The sequence below is a fragment of the Lissotriton vulgaris genome, chromosome 8 (genome assembly GCF_964263255.1).
Source record: "Lissotriton vulgaris chromosome 8, aLisVul1.2, whole genome shotgun sequence".
NCBI lineage: Eukaryota > Metazoa > Chordata > Amphibia > Caudata > Salamandridae > Lissotriton > Lissotriton vulgaris.
In genome coordinates, this window is record NC_141696.1 from 333,906,503 (window position 1) to 333,926,464 (window position 19,962).

General features: G+C 48.8%; 1 protein-coding gene across 3 annotated transcripts in view; it reads right to left on the reverse strand.

Moving 5' to 3' along the window:
• Positions 1–19,962, reverse strand: part of F5 (coagulation factor V) — a 786,312-nt gene that overhangs the window by 602,413 nt on the left and 163,937 nt on the right. For all 3 annotated transcript variants that reach the window (XR_015299279.1, XM_086934096.1, XM_086934094.1), the window contains exon 5: positions 4,469–4,627. Coding sequence is in view for 2 of the 3 variants with exons in the window: in XM_086934096.1 (XP_086790222.1) it covers positions 4,469–4,627 (159 nt within the window). In the remaining variant the exon portion in view is untranslated. The remainder of the gene's footprint in view (positions 1–4,468; positions 4,628–19,962) is intronic.

A 19,962-nucleotide genomic window follows, 5' to 3' on the forward strand; every position in this document is an offset into this window, starting at 1 on the left:
CCTTCCTGGAAAAGAAGGAAGACGAAGCTGAGATATTGACCCCCCCCCTCCCCCCCATGAGAGAGGCACAGAAAAGGTGGGTGGATGAATGATGGGTGGATGGATGGATGTAAGGATGAAGGATGGATGGATATGTGAAACGGTGGATGAATGATGGGTGGATGGATGGATGAAAGAGTGGATGGATGGATGAAAGGGTGGATGGATGGAAGGATGAAAGGGTGGATGGATGGAAGGATGAAAGGGTGGATGGATGGATGAAAGGGTGGATGGATGGAAGGGTAGATGAATGAAGGATGTATGGATGGATAAAAGGTTGCATGGATGAATGATGGATGGATGGATGTGTAAAAAGATGGGTGGATGAATGATGGGTGAATGGATGGATGAAAGGGTGGATGGATGAAGGATGGATGTATGGATGGAAGGATGAAAGGGTGAATGGGTGAAGGATAGAGGGATGAAGGATAGATGTATGGATGTAAGGATGAAAGGGTAGATGGATGAAGGATGGATGAAAGGGTAGATGGATGGAAGGATGAAAGGGTGGACGGAGAATGGATGGATGAAAGGGTGGATGGATGGATAAAAGATTGTATGGATGAATGATGCATGGATGGATGTGTGAAAGGTGGGGGGATGAATGATGGGTGGATGGATGAAAGGGTGGACGGCTAAAGGATGGATGGATGGAAGGATGAAAGGGTGAATGAAGGATGGATGTATGGATGCATAAAAGGTTGCATGGATGAATGATGCATGGATGGATGTGTGAAAAGGTGGGGGGATGAATGATGGGTGGATGGATGGATGGAAGGGTGGATGGGTAAAGGATGGATGTATGGATGGAAGGATGCAAGGGTGGATGGATGAAGGATGGATGTATGGATGGAAGGATGAAAGGGTGGATGGGTGAAGGATAGATGGATGAAGGATAGATGTATGGATGTAAGGATGAAAGGGTGGATGGATGAAGGATGGATGGATGGATGAAAGGGTGGATGGATGGATGAAAGGGTGGATGAATGATGAAAAGGTGGATGGATGGAAGGATGAAAAGGTGGACGGATGAAGGATGAATGGATGAATGGCAGAATGAGTGGATGGATGTATGGATGGATAAAAGGTTGTATGGATGAATGATGCATGGATGGATGTGTGAAAAGGTGGGGGGTGAATGATGGGTGGATGGCTAGATGAAAGGGTGGGTGGATGGATGTATGGATGAAAGGGTGGATGGAGGAAGGATGGATGTATGGATGGAAAGATGAAAGGGTGGATGGATGAATATTTGGATAACAGGTTGCATGGATGAATGATGGATGGATGTGTGAAAAGGTGGGTGGAGAATGATGGGTGGATGGATGGAAGGGTGGATGGGTAAAGGATAGATATATGTATGGATGGAAGGATGAAAGGGTGGATGGATGAAGGATAGATGTATGGATGTAAGGATGAAAGGATGGATGAAAGGGCGGATGGATGGAAGGATGAAAGGGTGGACGGATGAAGGATGGATGGATGGATGAAAGGGTGGATGGATGTATGGATGGATAAAAGGTTGCATGGATGAATGATGGATGGATGTGTGAAAAGGTGGGTGGATGAATGATGGGTGGATGGATGGAAGGGTGGATGGGTAAAGGATGGATGGATGGATGGAAGGATGAAAGGGTGGATGGTTGAAGGATGGATGTAGGGATGGAAGAATGGATGGAAGGATGAAAGGAAGGATGAAAGGATGGATGGATCTGTGAAAGTGTGGGTGGATGAATGATGGATGGATGTGTTGAGGTCTAACAGGCGCATTTATGGTTGTCAAAAGTTGATGATGAGGAATACCAGTTTCTAGAAACTTTTGTCGGAAGGGGGTCCTTACGCCTAAAAAGGTTTTACAAGGGGGTCTCGGCATCAAAAAGTTTGAAGACCTCTGCCTTAGAGTGAGCCGGCCAAAAGCTGCATTTCACTGGGGCAGGAGTAGATGTAATATGAAGTAAAACAGAATACATATTAAAACTACTAACACTGTACCTCTTAAATGGTACTAGCTAGAAAATAGTTAAACATAATTTTTTAACAGACATTAAAAATCCAATTCAATGGGGAATTTGCATTTTTGATAAATATTAAAGAAAAGTAACATTTGGAAAGATATTTTTCCCTGCCTGAAGTTCTTGGAGGCTAAACTGCATTTGATCTCACTGACACGGATAAGCATTTGAATAGGGGACAAAAAGCTTTAAAATACTTCCGAGGAGGAAATAATAAGCGGACCTGAATGGGTAGAGATGACTCCTCTGAACCCTGCCGAATATGCAGGGTGGAGGCTGTGAGCTTCCTTTTTGACATTACAGTCTCAAATCCTGCTTTAGATGTCTGCTGGATGTACATATAACACTTTCGAGCACACTTGAAAGGTAAAATGCAGAGAACAGGATTGCAAGACAGTTCCTGCAAATCCGCTGTGTTGTTGCTGTTGAACCCTGCTCTTTCTCACCAGACTTCTGTCTCTGGGTTGTACATATAACACTGGGGGCGCACTTGAAAGGAAGGCAGAATGGCAAAACAGTTCTTATGTTTCAACTATCTGGTTGCTGGAAACCCCTACTTTTGTTCTATCAAACATCTGTCTCTGGATTTATTGTGGATACAGTCACTGCCTCAAACTGGATTTTAGTATTAGATATGAGAGGACACTAGGATATAGTACATTCCCCACACACCCCCAGCCCTCAGAGCCAAAGCTGAGTGTAGCCGAAGACTTTCATAATCTAAAAAAGGCCCAAAGTGGTTAGCGTTGGCCGCAGGCACTTTCACTCTATTGGTTAGGGTGTGCCCAGGAGTCATTTCCACCCACTAGCTTGTGCCAGGCATAAATCTGGCATCTCCAGGCACCCACTTCAGAACATTTCCTGGACCTGTGGAAAACAGGAAAGAACTGGATCTACTGGCTGTGGCCTGAAAGGAGCCTTGAAGGCGGAACGCCTGAAGATGCTCTTGCTTGTACTCTGGACAAAGAAGTGGATGCAATGGGTAAAAAGGCTGACCTTCCGTTCAAGCTACAAGAGGCCTTTCCTGCAACTGCCCAGCTGACCATTGGCCACTTGACATAAACTGGGTCATCTGGTTAGCCTCTGCTTGACACACTGAGTTTTTAGCAGCCTTCTTTGGGGTTCATGGAGGGCTTTAGAAGTGTAGTTCTGTGGTAAATTGGGACTCAGAGTACTTAGGGCATGATTTTGAGTTTTGCAGAGACAGGACTCTGTCACAGAGGTGACAGAGTACCCCCCCATCGCCAACCTGAAGGTTTGCTTGCCTCATTTACAGTCAGGTGGACCATCAGTATGTTGTTAGCAGTGACTACTCTGCCTCTGATGGTGGCATACACCTCCAACAGTATGAGGGAGTAAGGGTTGTCTAAGATTTTGCCATTTGTCCACCTGGCCTATTTAGAGTGAGAGAACAAATGGCAAATTTTCACTGTCTATCACCGCCAGGTAAAACCTGGTGATAAGGGGCAATGAAATCTCTAAAATGACCCACATGCCTTGAGAGAAAACTCCAATGGTGAGGAAGGTCCATTTTTTATTTATTTTCAAAATAAAATCCAGCTTTGGAATGCTGTTTTTGAAAATAATTTTTTCAAAAATTGTCAGTGTGCTGTACGGCTCCGTCACATTAATAAAGCTGTCTGTCAAACTTTCAATACATTGACAGAAACCACCATGATGGCAGTTTCGGCAAATGCAAGGGTTTCCATTGGGTCAGTGGACATCTCTAAGTTTGCCAGGCTAGTACTTCCTCTAGGCAATGGAGTACTTCACTACATTGCACCTGATGGAATAAATCGTGTCCACCAGACTTTAAATAGGGCCTAAATCAGAAGGTAAAACCTTTAACTAGGACAAATCAGGTTGCTGTATCTGATCTGAGCTCCATTTCGGTCAGCCTGAAATTGCACGTAGGTCCCAGTCTATCGTGGCCTTCGACTGTCATAGGCACTTTGTGCTTTTTGGCGCTATTCCAACTTAAACTTACAAAATTCATATCTCCAAATCCCATTATTGGAATTTTGTCATTTTGTATTTTTACATTTTACTCTATATGTCTAATTCGGTTTGGGATTTTTATTGGACTGCATTTCAACGTTATTACTGTTTTCAAATTGCATAAATACTTTACACAATGTCCTAGGTTAAGTCTCTCTGCTCTGTGCCATAGCTACCAGGAAGTTGAGCTCAGGTTGATTTAATGACTTTGAGGGTTCACCCTGACAAAGATTGTGATTATTCCTTGAGCTGAGTAGTCACCCACCTCAAATAATAATCCAATTTATTATAGTTGCAATTTAAGTTTCTACACTGTGACCATATTATAGTGCAGAATCCTACACTGCAACTATTAAGAAACAATTCACTTGTGCATTTACACCTTTTCATAGGTTTTATGATAAAAAAGTATTGCCTACCTGGTATGGTTCCATTGATGTACCCATTAATTGCGTACATTGCTGATCCTTGTTCAATAGATGCTGATTTTTGCCAGCTTTTACTTTCATCAAATACTGAAAACATGAGCACAAATTCTCGGTCAAATAGTTTCTGTGATCCATCACTATTCAGGCTTCCTAGGCAGGAAAAACAAAAAGAACATAAATAATTTCAAACAACTGAGCCAAAAAGACAAATTAATGAGTCTGTTTCTTCATGATTTTACTTTCAATAATTTTTATAATTAATCCATACGTATGTTCCATCTCCCTTAAGTCTGTATTATAAATATCATGAATGGTGTTGGTTTCTGAAGGCAACTCTGGTACTATGATCTTTTTGGTTCTCGTAGCTTAAAGGTTTCTGTCAATGTGCTCTGTCCCTTTCATGTCCGGCAAGACAGGAACCAAGAAAGGAAACAGTAGTCCTTCCTCTTAGGTTGGGATCCAGGTGCCCTTTGGAATTCTTGTACCTCCTTTCTTTCCTGCCCAGTGTTTGTCTCCCACTCCATGCACACATTTTCCTCCCTTTCCTGCCAAGCGTTTGTCTCCCACTTCATGCACACGTTCCCCTTCTTTTCCTGCCCAGTGTTTCTCTGCCATTTCATGCACAATGTTTGTTTCCAACTGAGGGCTTCAGTTGTAAATTCAGAAACTTTCCCCCATAGGTGTACCATTTTTCATGGGTGTAGATTTCTGAATTCTAGGAATTTACTAACAATTGCAAGAGTTCTCCTGGACACTTGCGGCAGACACAGGTGCCAGGAGTACTCCTAGAAAGCATTGCAAACTACATGTGTACATGAGAGGGGCTGGTTGCCTACACAGTTTATGTTTATGTTTATTAATTTATATAGCGCTGAATCACCCATGAGGGTATCTCGGCGCTTGGGACTAAACATCATAACAGTGCCAGTGAATGATTAAAAAAGATATGTTTTTAACATTTTTCTAAATAGGATCAGATTGGAGCAGGCACGTAAATGTAGAGGCAGGTGGTTCCAGAAAATAGGGGCCTTGTAGGAAAAAGCTTTGGCTCCACTACGTGCTTTTTTGATCCTTGGAACAGTAATCAGTAGCTCTGAGCTAGATCTAAGAGAGCGCATAGGAGAATAGGGGGTCAATTTGCAGGTCAGATATACAGGTCCCAACCCTCTGAGCGCCTTGTAGATGATACATCCTATTTTAAACTGTATTCTTTTTATGATAGGGAGCCAATGTAGCTGATTTAGGAGAGGTGCTGATGGTGTTCTAGCTGGTGCATCAACTGTAAGGCGAGCAGCAGTGTTTTGTACGACCTGTAATCTCTTAATAGCCGAAGTGTTTGCTGAGAACAAAAGGGCATTTCAGTAATCAATCCTGCTGAGTACCAAGGCCTGCATCAGGGTTTTCTTAGTAGAAGCGGGCAGAAGGGGAAAAATCCTACAGGTGTACTTGTGTGCATGAGAAGGACTGTTTGCCTGTGTGAGAAGGACTCTTTGCAGGCACAATTGTATAATGGGTACAACAATGCATGCACAATGTCTTTGCATGTGTGCAACTGCAGTTTTTTTCATATTATTTCTCTATAGAGGAAATAGCGTTCCCTCAGGTAAACGAACAGTGGCGGCTGCTCCATTAGGGCGTCGGAGCGCCGCCCTCTGCTTTCTCGCAGTGCGAGAAGCAGAATATAAAATTGTATTTGAAATTCTATTTTATGTTCTGCTTCTCGCGCTGCAAGAAAGCAGACATCAGGGGTATGACTAGTTGGGGGAGGGTGGGAAGCGATTGCCCGGTTGTGGGCGGGTTGGGGGAGGAGTAGCTTCTGCCATTCTGGTGCCCTGACTGCTTGGTCAGCCCTGCGGCCGACCAAAGCAGTCATGCGCACTCTACATTTTCTCTATGTAGGCTGCGTAGCCTACATGGAGAAAATGACGTCAGTACTGGTGCCCGGCTGGACGCTGTCCGGGACTCAAATCAAATCAAAAATTACTTTATTCGGTTTCAGTTAGGAGAAAACCATAAAAGTACATACATATACATTAGTTACATTTGTGACAGTTAATACATATATTAAAAATATTTAATTCCAGGATTTTTAAATGACATAAGATGCTCATTTTGTTCTAGAAAAACCTAAGGGAAATAATCAACAGGTCAGAATTAAAAATACATCAGTTAAAGATTACTCCTGTGTTGAATACTAAATTTTAAAAATGTTACAATATTCAGTGCCGTACAATCAGATTTCATGAGTTGGAGAACTACTAAGGCGGACCGACATTGGCGTAAACCTAGATTTTTTAAAATTGGAACTAACCAGTGTTTTCTAGGATCAACATAGAATTTACAGAAGAGGGTTAAGTGTATTAGGGATTGGGTTGAAATGTCATCACAGGGACAAGGGGATAAAAGATTCGACCAGTCATTGGTTTTTGGAAAGGTAACCAGTCGATGAAAAAAGTTGAACCTAAAACGGGTCAACAAAAACCTGTCATAACCAGACAAATTCCATGTTAAGTAGGGCTTTTAAAGGTTTTCTTGGCACTTATTCTATTTGTGTAGGATTGTGATAGTATTTTTCCAAACCCAGATCATACAGAAACTTTTTCACATAGCGAATCCAGTCAATCTTGGTGGAATTATCAAGTGCAAGCCAATCCTTCAGCAGACTTTGGGTAAAAATTAATTTGGATGATGACCAAATTCGGTGCCATAACAGAATTGGCTGCATCTTGATGGTATCAGAAATGTAAGGCAAACTTAATTCTATATGGCAAACGAAGGTCGTAGTGCCTTGCGGAACAGCAAGGAGAAACCTTAAAAAGCTGTTCTCCACTTTTTGAAGAACTTCCACCTGTGCATAGCCCCACACCCCTGCTCCATACATGGCAGTACTAATACATTTTGCCTGGTATATGCAGATCATCTCAACCGGAGGTCTTTATCCTAATCTCTGTGTAAAATTCACTAACGCCATGGTTGATCTTAAAAACAAGAGCTTTCTAGCTTCTATAGCTTTTCTCCAGGTGCCTTTTTCATCTATTAAAATTCCAAGATAGGGGTATGTAATTGGAATTATCAATAAAAATGTCTCTCCTTTTTTTGATTTTAACTCCTGAGCTAATTATAAAAGTTTTTTTAATATTGATTTTTAAATCAAGATTAGACATCAAGTCAGAGTATTTATTTAGTGAGCGTTGGAGTTCCAGAGCAGTGCGGCTGATAATCACGGCATCGTCCGCGTAGAGAAGAGCGGGTATCGGGCATTTATAAAGTAAGGGTAGGTCCTGGCACCCCTCCAACATGACTTTTTTCAAGACCGTTGGTATAAAGGGTAAAAAGAAAGGGGGCCAGGACACAACCCTGCCTGACACCCCGCTCGACCCTAAACCGCGCTGTCAGCTGTCCTCCTGTTCCAAATCTCACTCTAGTCGTTGCGTTGGCATACATTTCACGAAGAAAATTGATTTAAGAAAGGTCAACCCCCATTTCTGTTAAAACGCCCATAGTTTTGAATGGCTTACGCAGTCGAAGGCAGATGTTAAATCTACATAAGCCATAAGGAGCTTCCCACCTTTTTCGCTTACGTATTTACCCATGATTAAAGTTAAGTTTAAGACTTGCTCAGTGGTGCCCATACCATCCCTGAATCCGTATTGGAGATCCGATAATGTTTTATTGTCATCCGCCCAGTGTTGGAGGCGTTCTAATAAAATGCGCCCAACAACCTTTCCCAGGGAGTCTAATAACGAGATAGGGCGGTAACAAGAAGGACCTTTTTAAAAATAGGTACAAGGATGGGGAGTGACCATGAGTCTAACAGTCCGACTTTACATGTTGCCTCCAGAACTCTAAGCAGGATCGGTTCCCAAAGATCGTTATTAAATTAACAGAGGTCGACTGGGTCCCCATCTGGCCCTGGAGCCTTTCCCCCGCTACTAGCGAGTAGGGCTAATTCAACTTCTGCCAGAGTAAAATCTAGAACAAAAAGAATGACTGGAGATTTAATGTTCACACCATTTGCTCCTACTTGATACTTGGCTATCGACGCACTAACATTTTGTCCAAAAATCTGAGGAAAGTGTTCCACCCAAGATGTTTCATCAATTGCCATTTCAATTTTACTAGAATCTCTAGGTTCTGAAAGAAATGGGGTGTTAATTACTTTCCAGAAAGCAGTGCTGTCTTTCATTAAACAATTCTTATGGAGTTCCGCCCATAATTCCTGTTTCAATTCAGTTTTCTGAATCGAATTGCAGAATAATAAGCTTTCCGAAGGTGAATAATTTCTTGCTTATTCCTGACTGGGTTGTGGAGAGCGGTTTTCAGGTTCGAATATGCTTTGGTGCATGCATTATTAAACCAGCCTACCTTGCTTATCTTGTTACCTTTGGGTTTGACACATAGGGCTTCCCTTACAGATTTAGTCACAACCATAAAATTGTCTAAATTCTCCTGAGGAGTAGCACCCTCATCTAAACAAGTATTAATGTCATTCTGAGAATTCACAACAACCTCTCCATAATCTTGACTGGATCAACATGTTCCCACTTAAGTGAGTAACCGTTTAATCTATTCAAGACCAGATTTTCCTCACCATGTGATCTCATTTGACAAATCTTATCCCTCCCCCTCGGGAGAGAGAGAGAGTAACAGAATTCGGAAAATGGTCGCTAAAAGCACAATCACGTGTTTTAAAATTCAGAATAAGTGGTGCCGCCATACTGGACAAAAAGATAAAATCTATACAACTAGAGAAACCTCTGCCATTGAAAGTAGGAATAAGAGGGACTATAGGTGACGTTAGTTCATTTGCCTAGGCCAATTGGAGAATAATTAAGGTCTCATTTAAACATGCCCCACTCTGGTTATGTATAAAATAAGTCAAATTATCATCTTCCTCTTCTTGTAAACCACAAATGATATTGTCATTGTGGGCACACAGGGAAAGATTAAAGTCACCCCCCCCAAATAATAATAGGTCTTTTCTTTTGATATTTATTTTTAAGTTCCAGGAGGGTGTCGCGTAACTCTTTGAGAGTATTAATCAGCTGGGATTGTGGTAGATTATTATAAAAGTCAACTATGTGGCCGACCAAAGCAGTCATGCGCACTCTACATTTTCTCTATGTAGGCTGCGCAGCCTACATAGAGAAAATGACGTCCCTACTGGTGCCCGGCTGGGCGCTGCCCGGAATCACACTGGCTCGCAGGACGGGCGGGAGCAGAGGCATCGTGGAACCCGACCCAGGAGGAGAAAAGTCCAGGACTACCTGCAGCAGCTCATGGGCGAGCGGACGGTGAGTGGCGGCTTCTTTAGGGGGGGGGGTGATACTTTATTGTAAAGAGTGAATTGTTGAAGAAGATCTACACTGACGCCGCATGCAATTCCCCCCCCAAACCCCCGCCCCCCCTCGTGTATTGCGAGCTGCGAGTTGAGGCCGTCATTCTATGCTAACTTTTGAGATTGCTCAGTAGGTAATGATTTTACGTAAGCAGGTTTGGAGAAGGCCAAGGTGGGGTCTTGGCTCCTTGTCAAAAGGTTCCCGCCAGATTAAAGAAACACCAAGCAATCGATTTGTAGCTGCACCACCTGCGTTTACAAATATCTGTTGTCACCGGAACTAGCTATTGCGCTTGGAGAAACAAAAGTAAAGTTCACCCATGGTGTGTTTGTTTGTTTGCTATTTGGTGCTGCTTCTGGTGTTTTAAAAAAAAAATGTGCGTGAAAGGTGGTGTGTATCTAAGCACTGAGATTAGTCTTGTTAGTTCACGATGGGAATTTTCCCCAGGAATAGAAAGTGATTTTTCACTTTCACTGCTCTTCTGCACACTGCACGCAGATTGGGCATCATTATAGGAATTCACTGATCTCCTCAGCCGCATTTCTTTGTTTTGCTAACAAGTTGCCTTTGTGATCACGCTGTAGTTTAGGGCCAAATTAACCATAATGATGAGAAGGGGGTCTTGGAGTCTAGTGTGTGTTTGGGGGCGGGGGGGGGGGGGGGCGGGTAGCACTGTGCAGACAATTATGCAGCCATTTCATGCCATTAAGACCGCTGTTTTAGTGCAGACAGGAAAGGACGCATACATAATACCCGTCCATTAAAAACTGTAGAATTTATATTTTACGCATGTAGGTGAATAAGGTTGAAAACGCAGAGCATAACCCATTTTTCTTCCCTTGCCCAGCCTGCCTTCCCTGATGTCTCATGTCAGCTTGGTGGGGAAGTTTTTTAAAAACCAGGGGTTGCATTACGCAGAAAAAATATTATAGAGTCACAAACTTTTACCCTTTTTGACAAACTAGATTTTGGAGATTGGAGGTTAGTGGGTTTTTGGTGCCTTCCGTGGAAGTACAGCTCGAGATTTATTTAAAGTCTTGTCACAGTAGTGCAGTGCAGAGCACAGATTTCTGATGATTAGAAACGTAGCTTCCCTCTGCAAAGACCCACATATAATTTATGATATTAAATTAAATTACATGTGCTATTTACACATTTGGAAAAAATCCCCTCATTTACAGCTGCCATTGCAACAATAAGCGCCCTGCTCTCACCTGTTGCATATTGATTTGCAGCTGGCCGTGCTGTTGTTTGGGAGGGAAAAAGGGGGGCAAGCGCACCGACTACCATTTTGTGTGTGTAAAAGGCCGCTTTATTGAAACAGGTGCACATCACATTTATTAAACTGGCAAACCGCCTTACAAAACTGAAACCTCTCTAAACATTGAGTTACCTGACCCCTTTTTGTTTTACTCCCCCCACCCCTACGATCCCCACATGATAAAATCCCCCACCCTGCAATATACAAACATATAACTCAATTACATCATAATACTATCCAGTTTTATCCCCTACCTCCTAACTCCAAAACCTCTCAAGACCTACAAGTCCTATTTGCCTTCTTGCAACTGTAGCGGTTACGCTTTCCCCGCTCCCATTTCCCAACTCCCCAAACTTCACAAGAAAGTACAGAACTCCAGCCAAACTTGGCCAACATCAAAAACAACTCCGCCACCCAGGGAAAGGCGGAGTTTAGGTGATTACACCGCCTCCCCTTTTTCCTGCCCCCCACCCCCTCTTTTTTGATGCAGAAAATGAGCCAACCCCCGGCCCCCACTCACAGCGCACCCCCAATAAACGGGCCTCCCTGACCCATGCAACCTTAAACCATTCAGGATTGAGACTCAGCTTACCACCAAATTAGCTATCCCGTGCTTGCCACTTGGCCCTCTTCACAAACGAATGCTCCACCATCCAAATCAACACGTACCGGGATAAGAACCCATTCCCGACCTGCACGAGCAACAATTTTCAATAACTATGCCCCCACAACGTCCCCTTGCGCGTTCAAAAGCACTCCGCTGCGCACTTAACGCCGATACCACTGAGGATCATCGCCACCGACGCGTAATGTCCCCCCGGCCGCACCACCGTCAATGCGCTTCTGACGCCGCCCCACTCCGAAACCGGCGCGTGCCCTACCGACTGCTATCCGCCCTCCCGCCCTTGCCTGATGCTTCCATCCCGCTAACCCCCCCGACACGTACCACCCTGCCCGCAAAAACCGCGGTGTCCCCCAGCACATAAATTTCCGACACTACCCCCATGTGCTTTGCCACCAGAAACTCTAGCAGCCCCGATATCCGCTGCTGCTTGTCTGCCGGCAACCATGCCTCCGGCAAAACCCGCGTCCAACCAATACCCAAATATTGACCGCGCCATGCCGGCCCCACTGTCTTTGAATTTCCAACACTGGCACCTCGTGCCATGCCTCCATCACCTCGAGCCGCCTCAAAATCTGCCGCTGCTTGCCTGCCGGCAACCGTGCTTCCAGTAAACACCGATACCAGCTCAATACCCAGAATTGACAGCGCCGTGCCTGGCCCCACTGTCTTTTGAAGTTCCAACACTGGCACCTCGTGCCTTGCCTCCATCCCCTTGAGACGCCTCAACATCCGCCGCCACTTGTCTGCCGGCAACCGTGTCTCCAGCAACACCAAGCCCAGCTCGATACCCAAATTTGACAGTGCCATGCCGTCCCCACTGTCTTTTGACTTTCCAACACTGGCACTTTGTGCCTTGCCTCCATCACCTCCAGTAAGCACCGAGACCAGCTCAAATCCAAAATTGACAGCGCCGTGCCTGGCCCGACTTGTCATTTGAAGTTCCAACACTGGCACCTTGTTCCTTGCTTCCATCACCCCTAGCAGCCTCCACATCCGCCGCTGCTTGTCTGCCGGCAAACGTGTCTCCAGCAACACCGAGCCCAGCTCAATACCCAAAATAGACAGCGCCGTGCCTCGCCCCATTTGTCTTTTAAATTTCCCACACTGGCATTTTGTGGTTTGGCTCCATCACCTCGAGCCGCCTCAACATCCGTCGCTGCTCGCTTGCCGGCAACCGTGCCTCCAGCAACACCGAGACCAGCTCCTTACACAAAGGTGACAGTGCCGTGCGTGGCCCAACTGCCTAATCTGGTGCCAATGGCACCCCAAGGACCTCCGTGATCTCCTGAAACCTGTCCAGTGCCACCTGGCAGTTCGTGGAGTCCGGGGCCACGCCACAAAAAAGAGTCATCCAGGTAGGGCTGAAACTCCCTAGTGACCCGTTCGTTCCGTAAAAACCATTGCTGGAACCTAGGAAACCTTCAACAACGCGCAGGACCTCGCGCAGCCCATCGGCAATGCCTTGTCCACCTACCTAATGAACAGACATATGGCAAAACAATACTCCCCAGGAACTGGGCCTAGTCAAAGACCATAATAAAAAGTGGTCCTTAGGGAATTATTTTAAAGTTATTTTTACCTGTCAACTGTGTCACCATAGTGAACAACATTCCATAACGCTCCAGGGATTATTATCAAATCAAAATGTTGCAGTTTGCATAAGATACCTATGAGCATATGGCACCATAGTGAACAACATTCCATAACGCTCCCGGGATTATTATCAAATCAAAATGTTGCAGTTTTCATAAGCTACCTAAGAGCATATCTTACGTACATCACCAATATTAAGCCATATTTCATTCATGTCTGGCGACTCAAATATCCACAGCTACCCAGGTTTACCATGTGCGGTGTTGTTTGACCCTTTTCCCCACACTATATGGTCAATATGTGCACATTCGCCATATATACATTATTCCTCCCTTATATACCTAATCCCAATACCATGCTCAGTAGTCTTGTACATGGAAGAGTGTCATAGCGCCGACGTTTCGGTCTCACCATTATTTCCGATACCCTCGTCAGGACAAGTGTTGCACCATGAATCTATTGTAAAATCACACATGTACGACCAACAACATATTTACGACCAATCCCCTAAGAACATGTATATGTATTGTCTGCCCACACCAAACGGAATGCCCCCAAGCGCATATTCATAATGTCCCTGCACCTCTTCCACTCCCAAAGGGTCTCGCGTGTACGAACACCACTACACCATCACAGATTCGCGGAGTCAAACGTAACCCAGGTCTCATACGGCTGTCCAATCAGTGGTCCCGCACCATACTACTAGGTGAAATGCACACTCCTCTAACATCCATGTTAACTCCTCATTACTCACCATCACGACTGGCAACTAAGACCTAAAACATCTGTTCCTAAAAAGGAACCAAAGTCCGTCACGGCAACCACATGAAATTATACGTAGCCTCCTACTGCTGTGTAACCATGCACCAATCCGTATATCTTACCTTCCGCCTCTCTTTTAGCAGAAACTAAAATTGAACACATGCACTCAACAGTACCGATATTCTATCGTGTTATGAGACCTTAGCGAACCCCATGAACGAATCAAACTGTACTTACATCCCCTGTACTTTGCACGTGCAACCTCGCAAGGAAACATAAAGTGACAAACTAAAGTAATGATCGAGTTCCGTGCATAGCGCTGTACAACCCAACAAACCCCCAGCCACGGTAGAAACTTACAGACGCATGGTTGCCTAAATCAGTCCTCCTCTCACTACACTCGCTTCAACAGTCGAGTGCTTCGCTGGTGCGGTGCAGCTACGCTATGGTCGCTCCTGCGATTACGTGACCCAACTGCACAGCAAACGTGTCTGCCATAATGGTATGGAGTCTCATGCCTGACAGGGGCGTGGCTTGGGCGCCGATGGCGATGGTCGCCTGAGAGCTCGGCTCCGGGACTGAGCCCGGGATTATCCTGTTAATCGGAGGCCGCGGGGCACCCTGACCCCCGCAAATCGTCGCTCGGCCCAACTGGACCCCACTGAGACGCCTGGCACGGCCTGGACGGGTGGTGATCTGCCCGAAACACGAAGTTTGTGGTCCCGAGGAGAGCGACCCAATATGGCGCCCGGACCCCTTTGTCCCCTTGGACGGGGCCATTAGCCTGGATGAACGTCGCTGGTCATAGCGAGCCCTCCGCTCTTGTGTTTTCCTGGAGAGTGAGGAGCTGGACTTTGCCCTGCTGAGACCCTGGTATTGGTGAATGCGCCCGGACGATCGGAAGCTCCTACCATAGTGAACCCCGGCACGCGGACGCCTGGAGGTCCTGGCGGTGGTGCCGACCCCCGACGCGGCGCTTGGCTGCATCCCCCGATTGACCCGATCCCATGGGAAGCACAACCCCCTGGCGCCACAAAGTCTCCGGTGGTGTGGGTGGCCCTCGCTCCGGATCCTCGTCAACCAGACGGCCCTGCCCGGCCTGGCGCCGAGTGTCTCCGCCTCCTCCTCAGCGCTCTCAGACGACACGGTGGTGGCGCGAGCCGAAATTGTGGAGATCCACCTGGCCCTGGAGAAGAGGATCACCGGCCTTCACCCCGAGGGCCTCCATTCGGGAGAGTTATAGTCGGCGCCCGCACTCGGTGGCACCTTTATCTGAGCCCACACTGTGCGCTTCCCGCGACATGGGGAAGCCGAGAGGGGCCAAGGGGCCCACCCCGGCCGCCTCTGACTCGGAGACCCCAGACAAGGAAGGCAGTGGAAACCCGGGGGACGCTGGTGGCGCGCCGCTGCAGCAACAGTTTGATCGCGTCCTGGAAGCGATTGCGACCACACGCTCGGCCCTTCAGCAGGACATTGCCCAGGTGGCGACGAGCCTGGGCCTCCTCAGGGCGGATCATGGCAAGCTGTCGGACAGGGTCAAAGAAGTAGAAGGCTCGGTGAAAACCTTGGAGCCGGCGCAGCGAACCTTGGCCGCGGCAATGAAAGATGCTCTAACCCGGATTTCTGCCCTGGAACAGCGAGCGGAGGATGCGGAAGGCCGTAACAGGCGCAACAACATCCGAGTGGTAGGCCTGCCGGAGAAGATCGAGGATGGCGACATGGTGGCCTACTTGGAGGCCTGGCTCCGAGACACGGTGGCCCCGGAGGGCCTATCCTCTTTCTACACCCTTGAACGAGCTCATAGAGTCCCAGCAAGGCCACCGCAACTGGGCCGTGCGCCGCGTCCGGTGGTGGCGCGCCTCCTACATTTTCGCGACAGGGACCTCATCCTCAATGCCGCTAGACATAATGGCCCCTTCAAGGTGGAGAACAGCCAGGTGAACATCTTCCCGGACTACACCTATGAAACCCAACGCAGGCGGTTCTCATTCTTGGCGGTCAAGCGCGAGCTCCGGAGCGAGGGCATTCAATACTCGCTCCTATTTCCTGCAAGGCTCCGCGTCATTGTCGATGACAAGACTCAATTTTTTGATACCCCGGAGGATGCCTGTAACTGGCTTGAACTTTATAGAGCTGGGAAAGATGGCTTCGCCTCCACATCTCAGACAACGGCGGAGCCGGGTCAGCGACGGCGATCCGCGAGGGTGCGGAGTCGCCGGGGCCGTTCAGGCGGCCCTTCTACTGCAGAGACATCGACGGAGCGGAAAGGTGTATTGGAGGTGTTGTCTGCACTGTCTGGTTCACGAGAGGACGCCATCGCGGAAGAAGAGAACCCTGGAGACGAGGGGGCATCGACGGACTCGGAGAACTCGGTGGCAGATAGCACCGGTACACCGGTGATTACACCAAAATCGGTTGAGGACCTTCTTGATGGACAGGGTTGACGGGGTGAGCTGTATCCTTTTGGGTGGGGGCCCGTAGCGGGGGTGGCGGGAGCCGATGGTTCAGCATGATCACAGGAGAAGCGGGGGGTGGGGTGCCTTGCCTTTGCCCCGAGGGTTTCCGTTACTGTTTGGGGCTTGCTTTAGTCCTGGTAGCCAGGGCATCGAGGGCCCACTGCCACCGCCCAGCCCGCACCTGGCCCTTAAGGCCTTCCTACGGTGGCGACCGTAGGATTAGTTTGGGACGAGGGGTTTCCTGAGGGCATGGTTTGGATGGGAACTAGATGGAGTTATTTGGGTCCTGTTCTGGGGTGGGTGGGCAGGGGTTTGGGTAACGTAAGATTTGTTAAGTTTTGGTTGGGGGAAATGGCTGCCATCAGTGTTGGGGGGATTGTTGTTTGCCTTTTGCTGAGACCCAGATGGGGAGACTTTGCACGGACAGTATGGGACAATGGCTGATGTTGCTAATGTGAAATGTATTACTTGGAACGTGCGGGGGCTTCATACCATGTCTAGGCGGCACAAAGTCCACGCTTATTTAGTGCGTAGGGGAATACAAATGGCGCTACTGCAGGAGACCCATCTGAACAAGGCGGAGGGGGCGGCGCTACAGCGTAGGTGGAGGGGACAGGTCTTCTACACGTCGTACTCAGCGTATGCCAGGGGGCGCTAATCTGGATCCGGGCTGGGGTTCCCTTCCAGGTCACGAACTCAGTGGTAGATCCAGAGGGGCGCTACGTGGCCATCTCTGGTACTCTGGGGGGGAGGGACCTGAACGTTTGCTGTGTTTACGCACCTAACATGGACCAGATTGCCTTCCTTTCTAGGTTATCGGGCTCGCTAGCCCACTTTTTCACGGGGCCCCTCCTGCTCGGTGGGGACTTCAATTCAGTGGTGGATGTGGAGACCGATCGCTCGCACCCGCCCCTCCCTGATTCTCCAGTCCGCCGTGTGGCCAAGGGCCGTAGGGACTGGCAGACACGGTGGGGTTTGACGGATATTTGGAGAGCGCAACACCCCGGCGCTAGAGATTACTCCTACTTTTCGGGCCTTCACGAGTTGCACGTTCGGCTGGACGGGTTTCTTGGCTCGACTGAACTGGTTTCAGCGGCCGTCCGTTCCGAATACTTGACTAGGACCATTTCGGACCATAACCCCCTCCTGCTGGCCCTTCGCTGGTTTCCGGGGGCGCCGGCGGTGCCCACCTGGAAGTTACGCCCTGAGATCCTCGAGGACATTGTATTCAGAGCGGACTTAGGTGATAAGATCGAGGAGTATTTCGCGTCCAACGGGGGCTCTGCGAGCTCGAGAGCACTGGAATGGGACGCTTTTAAGGTGGTGGTGAGGGGTTATTGTATCACCAAGAAGGTAGGTATGAGGCGGGTTATCCTCGATGACTTGGAAGTGGCCGATCGGAGGCTTCGGGAGTTGGAACTCCGCCGCCCCGGGCACCCTGAACTCCAGGGACGCGCGGCGGAGGCGAAGGAGGCGGTGGCGGCTGAGGTCGAACGGCTGCGCTGCTTCGACTGCAAGGCCTACACGGTTCGGTCCCTTGCAGAAGGGGATAAATCGAGTGCATTGCTGGCATGGCTGGCTAACCCTACGCGCCAGACCTCACTGACGACATCCATGCGTATGGCGAACGGGACCATGGTGCACACTCAACCGGAGATTTTAGGCTGTTACCGGCACTACTATGACCAGTTGTATCGCAGTCGTGCTGCCAAAGACCCTGACCTTCTCGAGGACTATCTGAGACCCCTAGAGCTCCCGGTGGTGGAGCCTGACGCGGCGAAAGCCCTAGGTTCCGATATTGAACTGGGGGAGATCCGCAGCGCCATTAAAAGGATGGCGCGGAATAAGACCCCAGGGCTAGACGGTCTTCCTGTGGAATTTTATGCGACCTATGCCGACCTCCTGGCTCCGAGACTGGTGATTGTTTATAGAGAGGCGATGAGGCTTGGCCGACTGCCTGGCTCGATGCGTGAGGCCCTGGTGGTTCCCCTCCTCAAGCCGGGGCGAGACTCAACCGATCCGGCGTCCTACCGTCCCTTATCGATGCTGACGGTCGATTATAAGATTCTGAGCAGCATCTTGGCCTCGAGACTGCTGGGCCACATGGCCTCCCTAGTGCATGAGGACCAGGCCGGGTTCATCCCCAAGCGCAATACAACAATGAACATCCGTAGGTTGTTCCGCTTGCTGGGTGAGCCGCTAATGGATGCTCCGTGCCCAGTGGTCCTGTCGGTGGACTTAGAGAAGGCGTTTGATAGCCTGGAATGGGACTACCTACACACGGTGTTGCGACGGTTTGGCCTCGGTGAGGGCTTCATCAGATGGACCGCGGTCTTATATGCCTCCGTGTCGGCCAGGGTTCGGGCGGGCCCATTAATTTCCTCGCAGTACCCGGTAGAAAGAGGCACGAGACAGGGCTGTTCGTTATCCCCACTTCTCTTCGCGCTGGCGGTGGAGCCCCTCGCAGTGCTACTCCGGTCGGGGGCGCATTACAGTGGTTTCTGGACCCCTTCGGGCCCGCACCATGTTTCGTTATATGCCGACGACCTGTTGCTCTTCCTTGAGGACCCAGTCGAGGCCCTACGTGGAGCTGAGACGGCGCTCACGGCGTTTGGGGCGGTCTCGGGCCTACGAGTGAATTGGGCCAAGACATGCCTTTTCCCGGTTCGCAGAGGCACCCCTAGTCCAGTCCTCAATGGAGAACTTAGATGGGAACCTGACTGCTTCAGGTACCTGGGGGTGTACATCTATCATGATCCATCTGACCTCCTGGACGGAAACATCACCAGATGCAGTCGAGCTCTACGGGGGAACCTGGACTTCTGGGCTACACTACCGCTTTCGTTGGCGGGGCGGGTCGCCCTCCTCAAAATGGTGGCTCTCCCCCGGCTGCTGTACTATTTCCGGGCGCTGCCAGTTTGGATCCCGCCAGCCACCTTTAGGCTCCTACGGTCGATGATGACCGGATTCCTTTGGGGCTCGGGCCGCCGTAGAGTAGCCCTTAAGACCCTGATGAGGCCGAAAGCCGAGGGTGGACTTGCGGTGCCGGATTTTGAGAAATACTATCTGGCGGCGCAGCTCCAGACCCTCACCCAGGAGATTGCCAGGGAATTCCGAGGCCCGGAGGACAGGAGAGGTACAGGGATGGCCAGGCATGTCTTATCCTTCATAGCTCTACGCCAACGTTTGACCTTACAGGACCTGACGTTGGAGGAAAAGACCATTCGCCTATGTTGGAACCGGGCTCACGCCAGGGGCCAACTGCGGATACCGTATGCGCCGGAAATACCATTGGGGATGCTGACGGCCTTGCCCCATGGCGGGGATTGGTCACGATTGGCGGACTGGGAGGACGCGGGGTTGCAGTTGGTGGGGGATCTTTATGAGGCTGGGGTACTCTTGCCCTTCCAGGAGCTCATTGACCGCTTCGAGATTCCCCCCGGAGACTT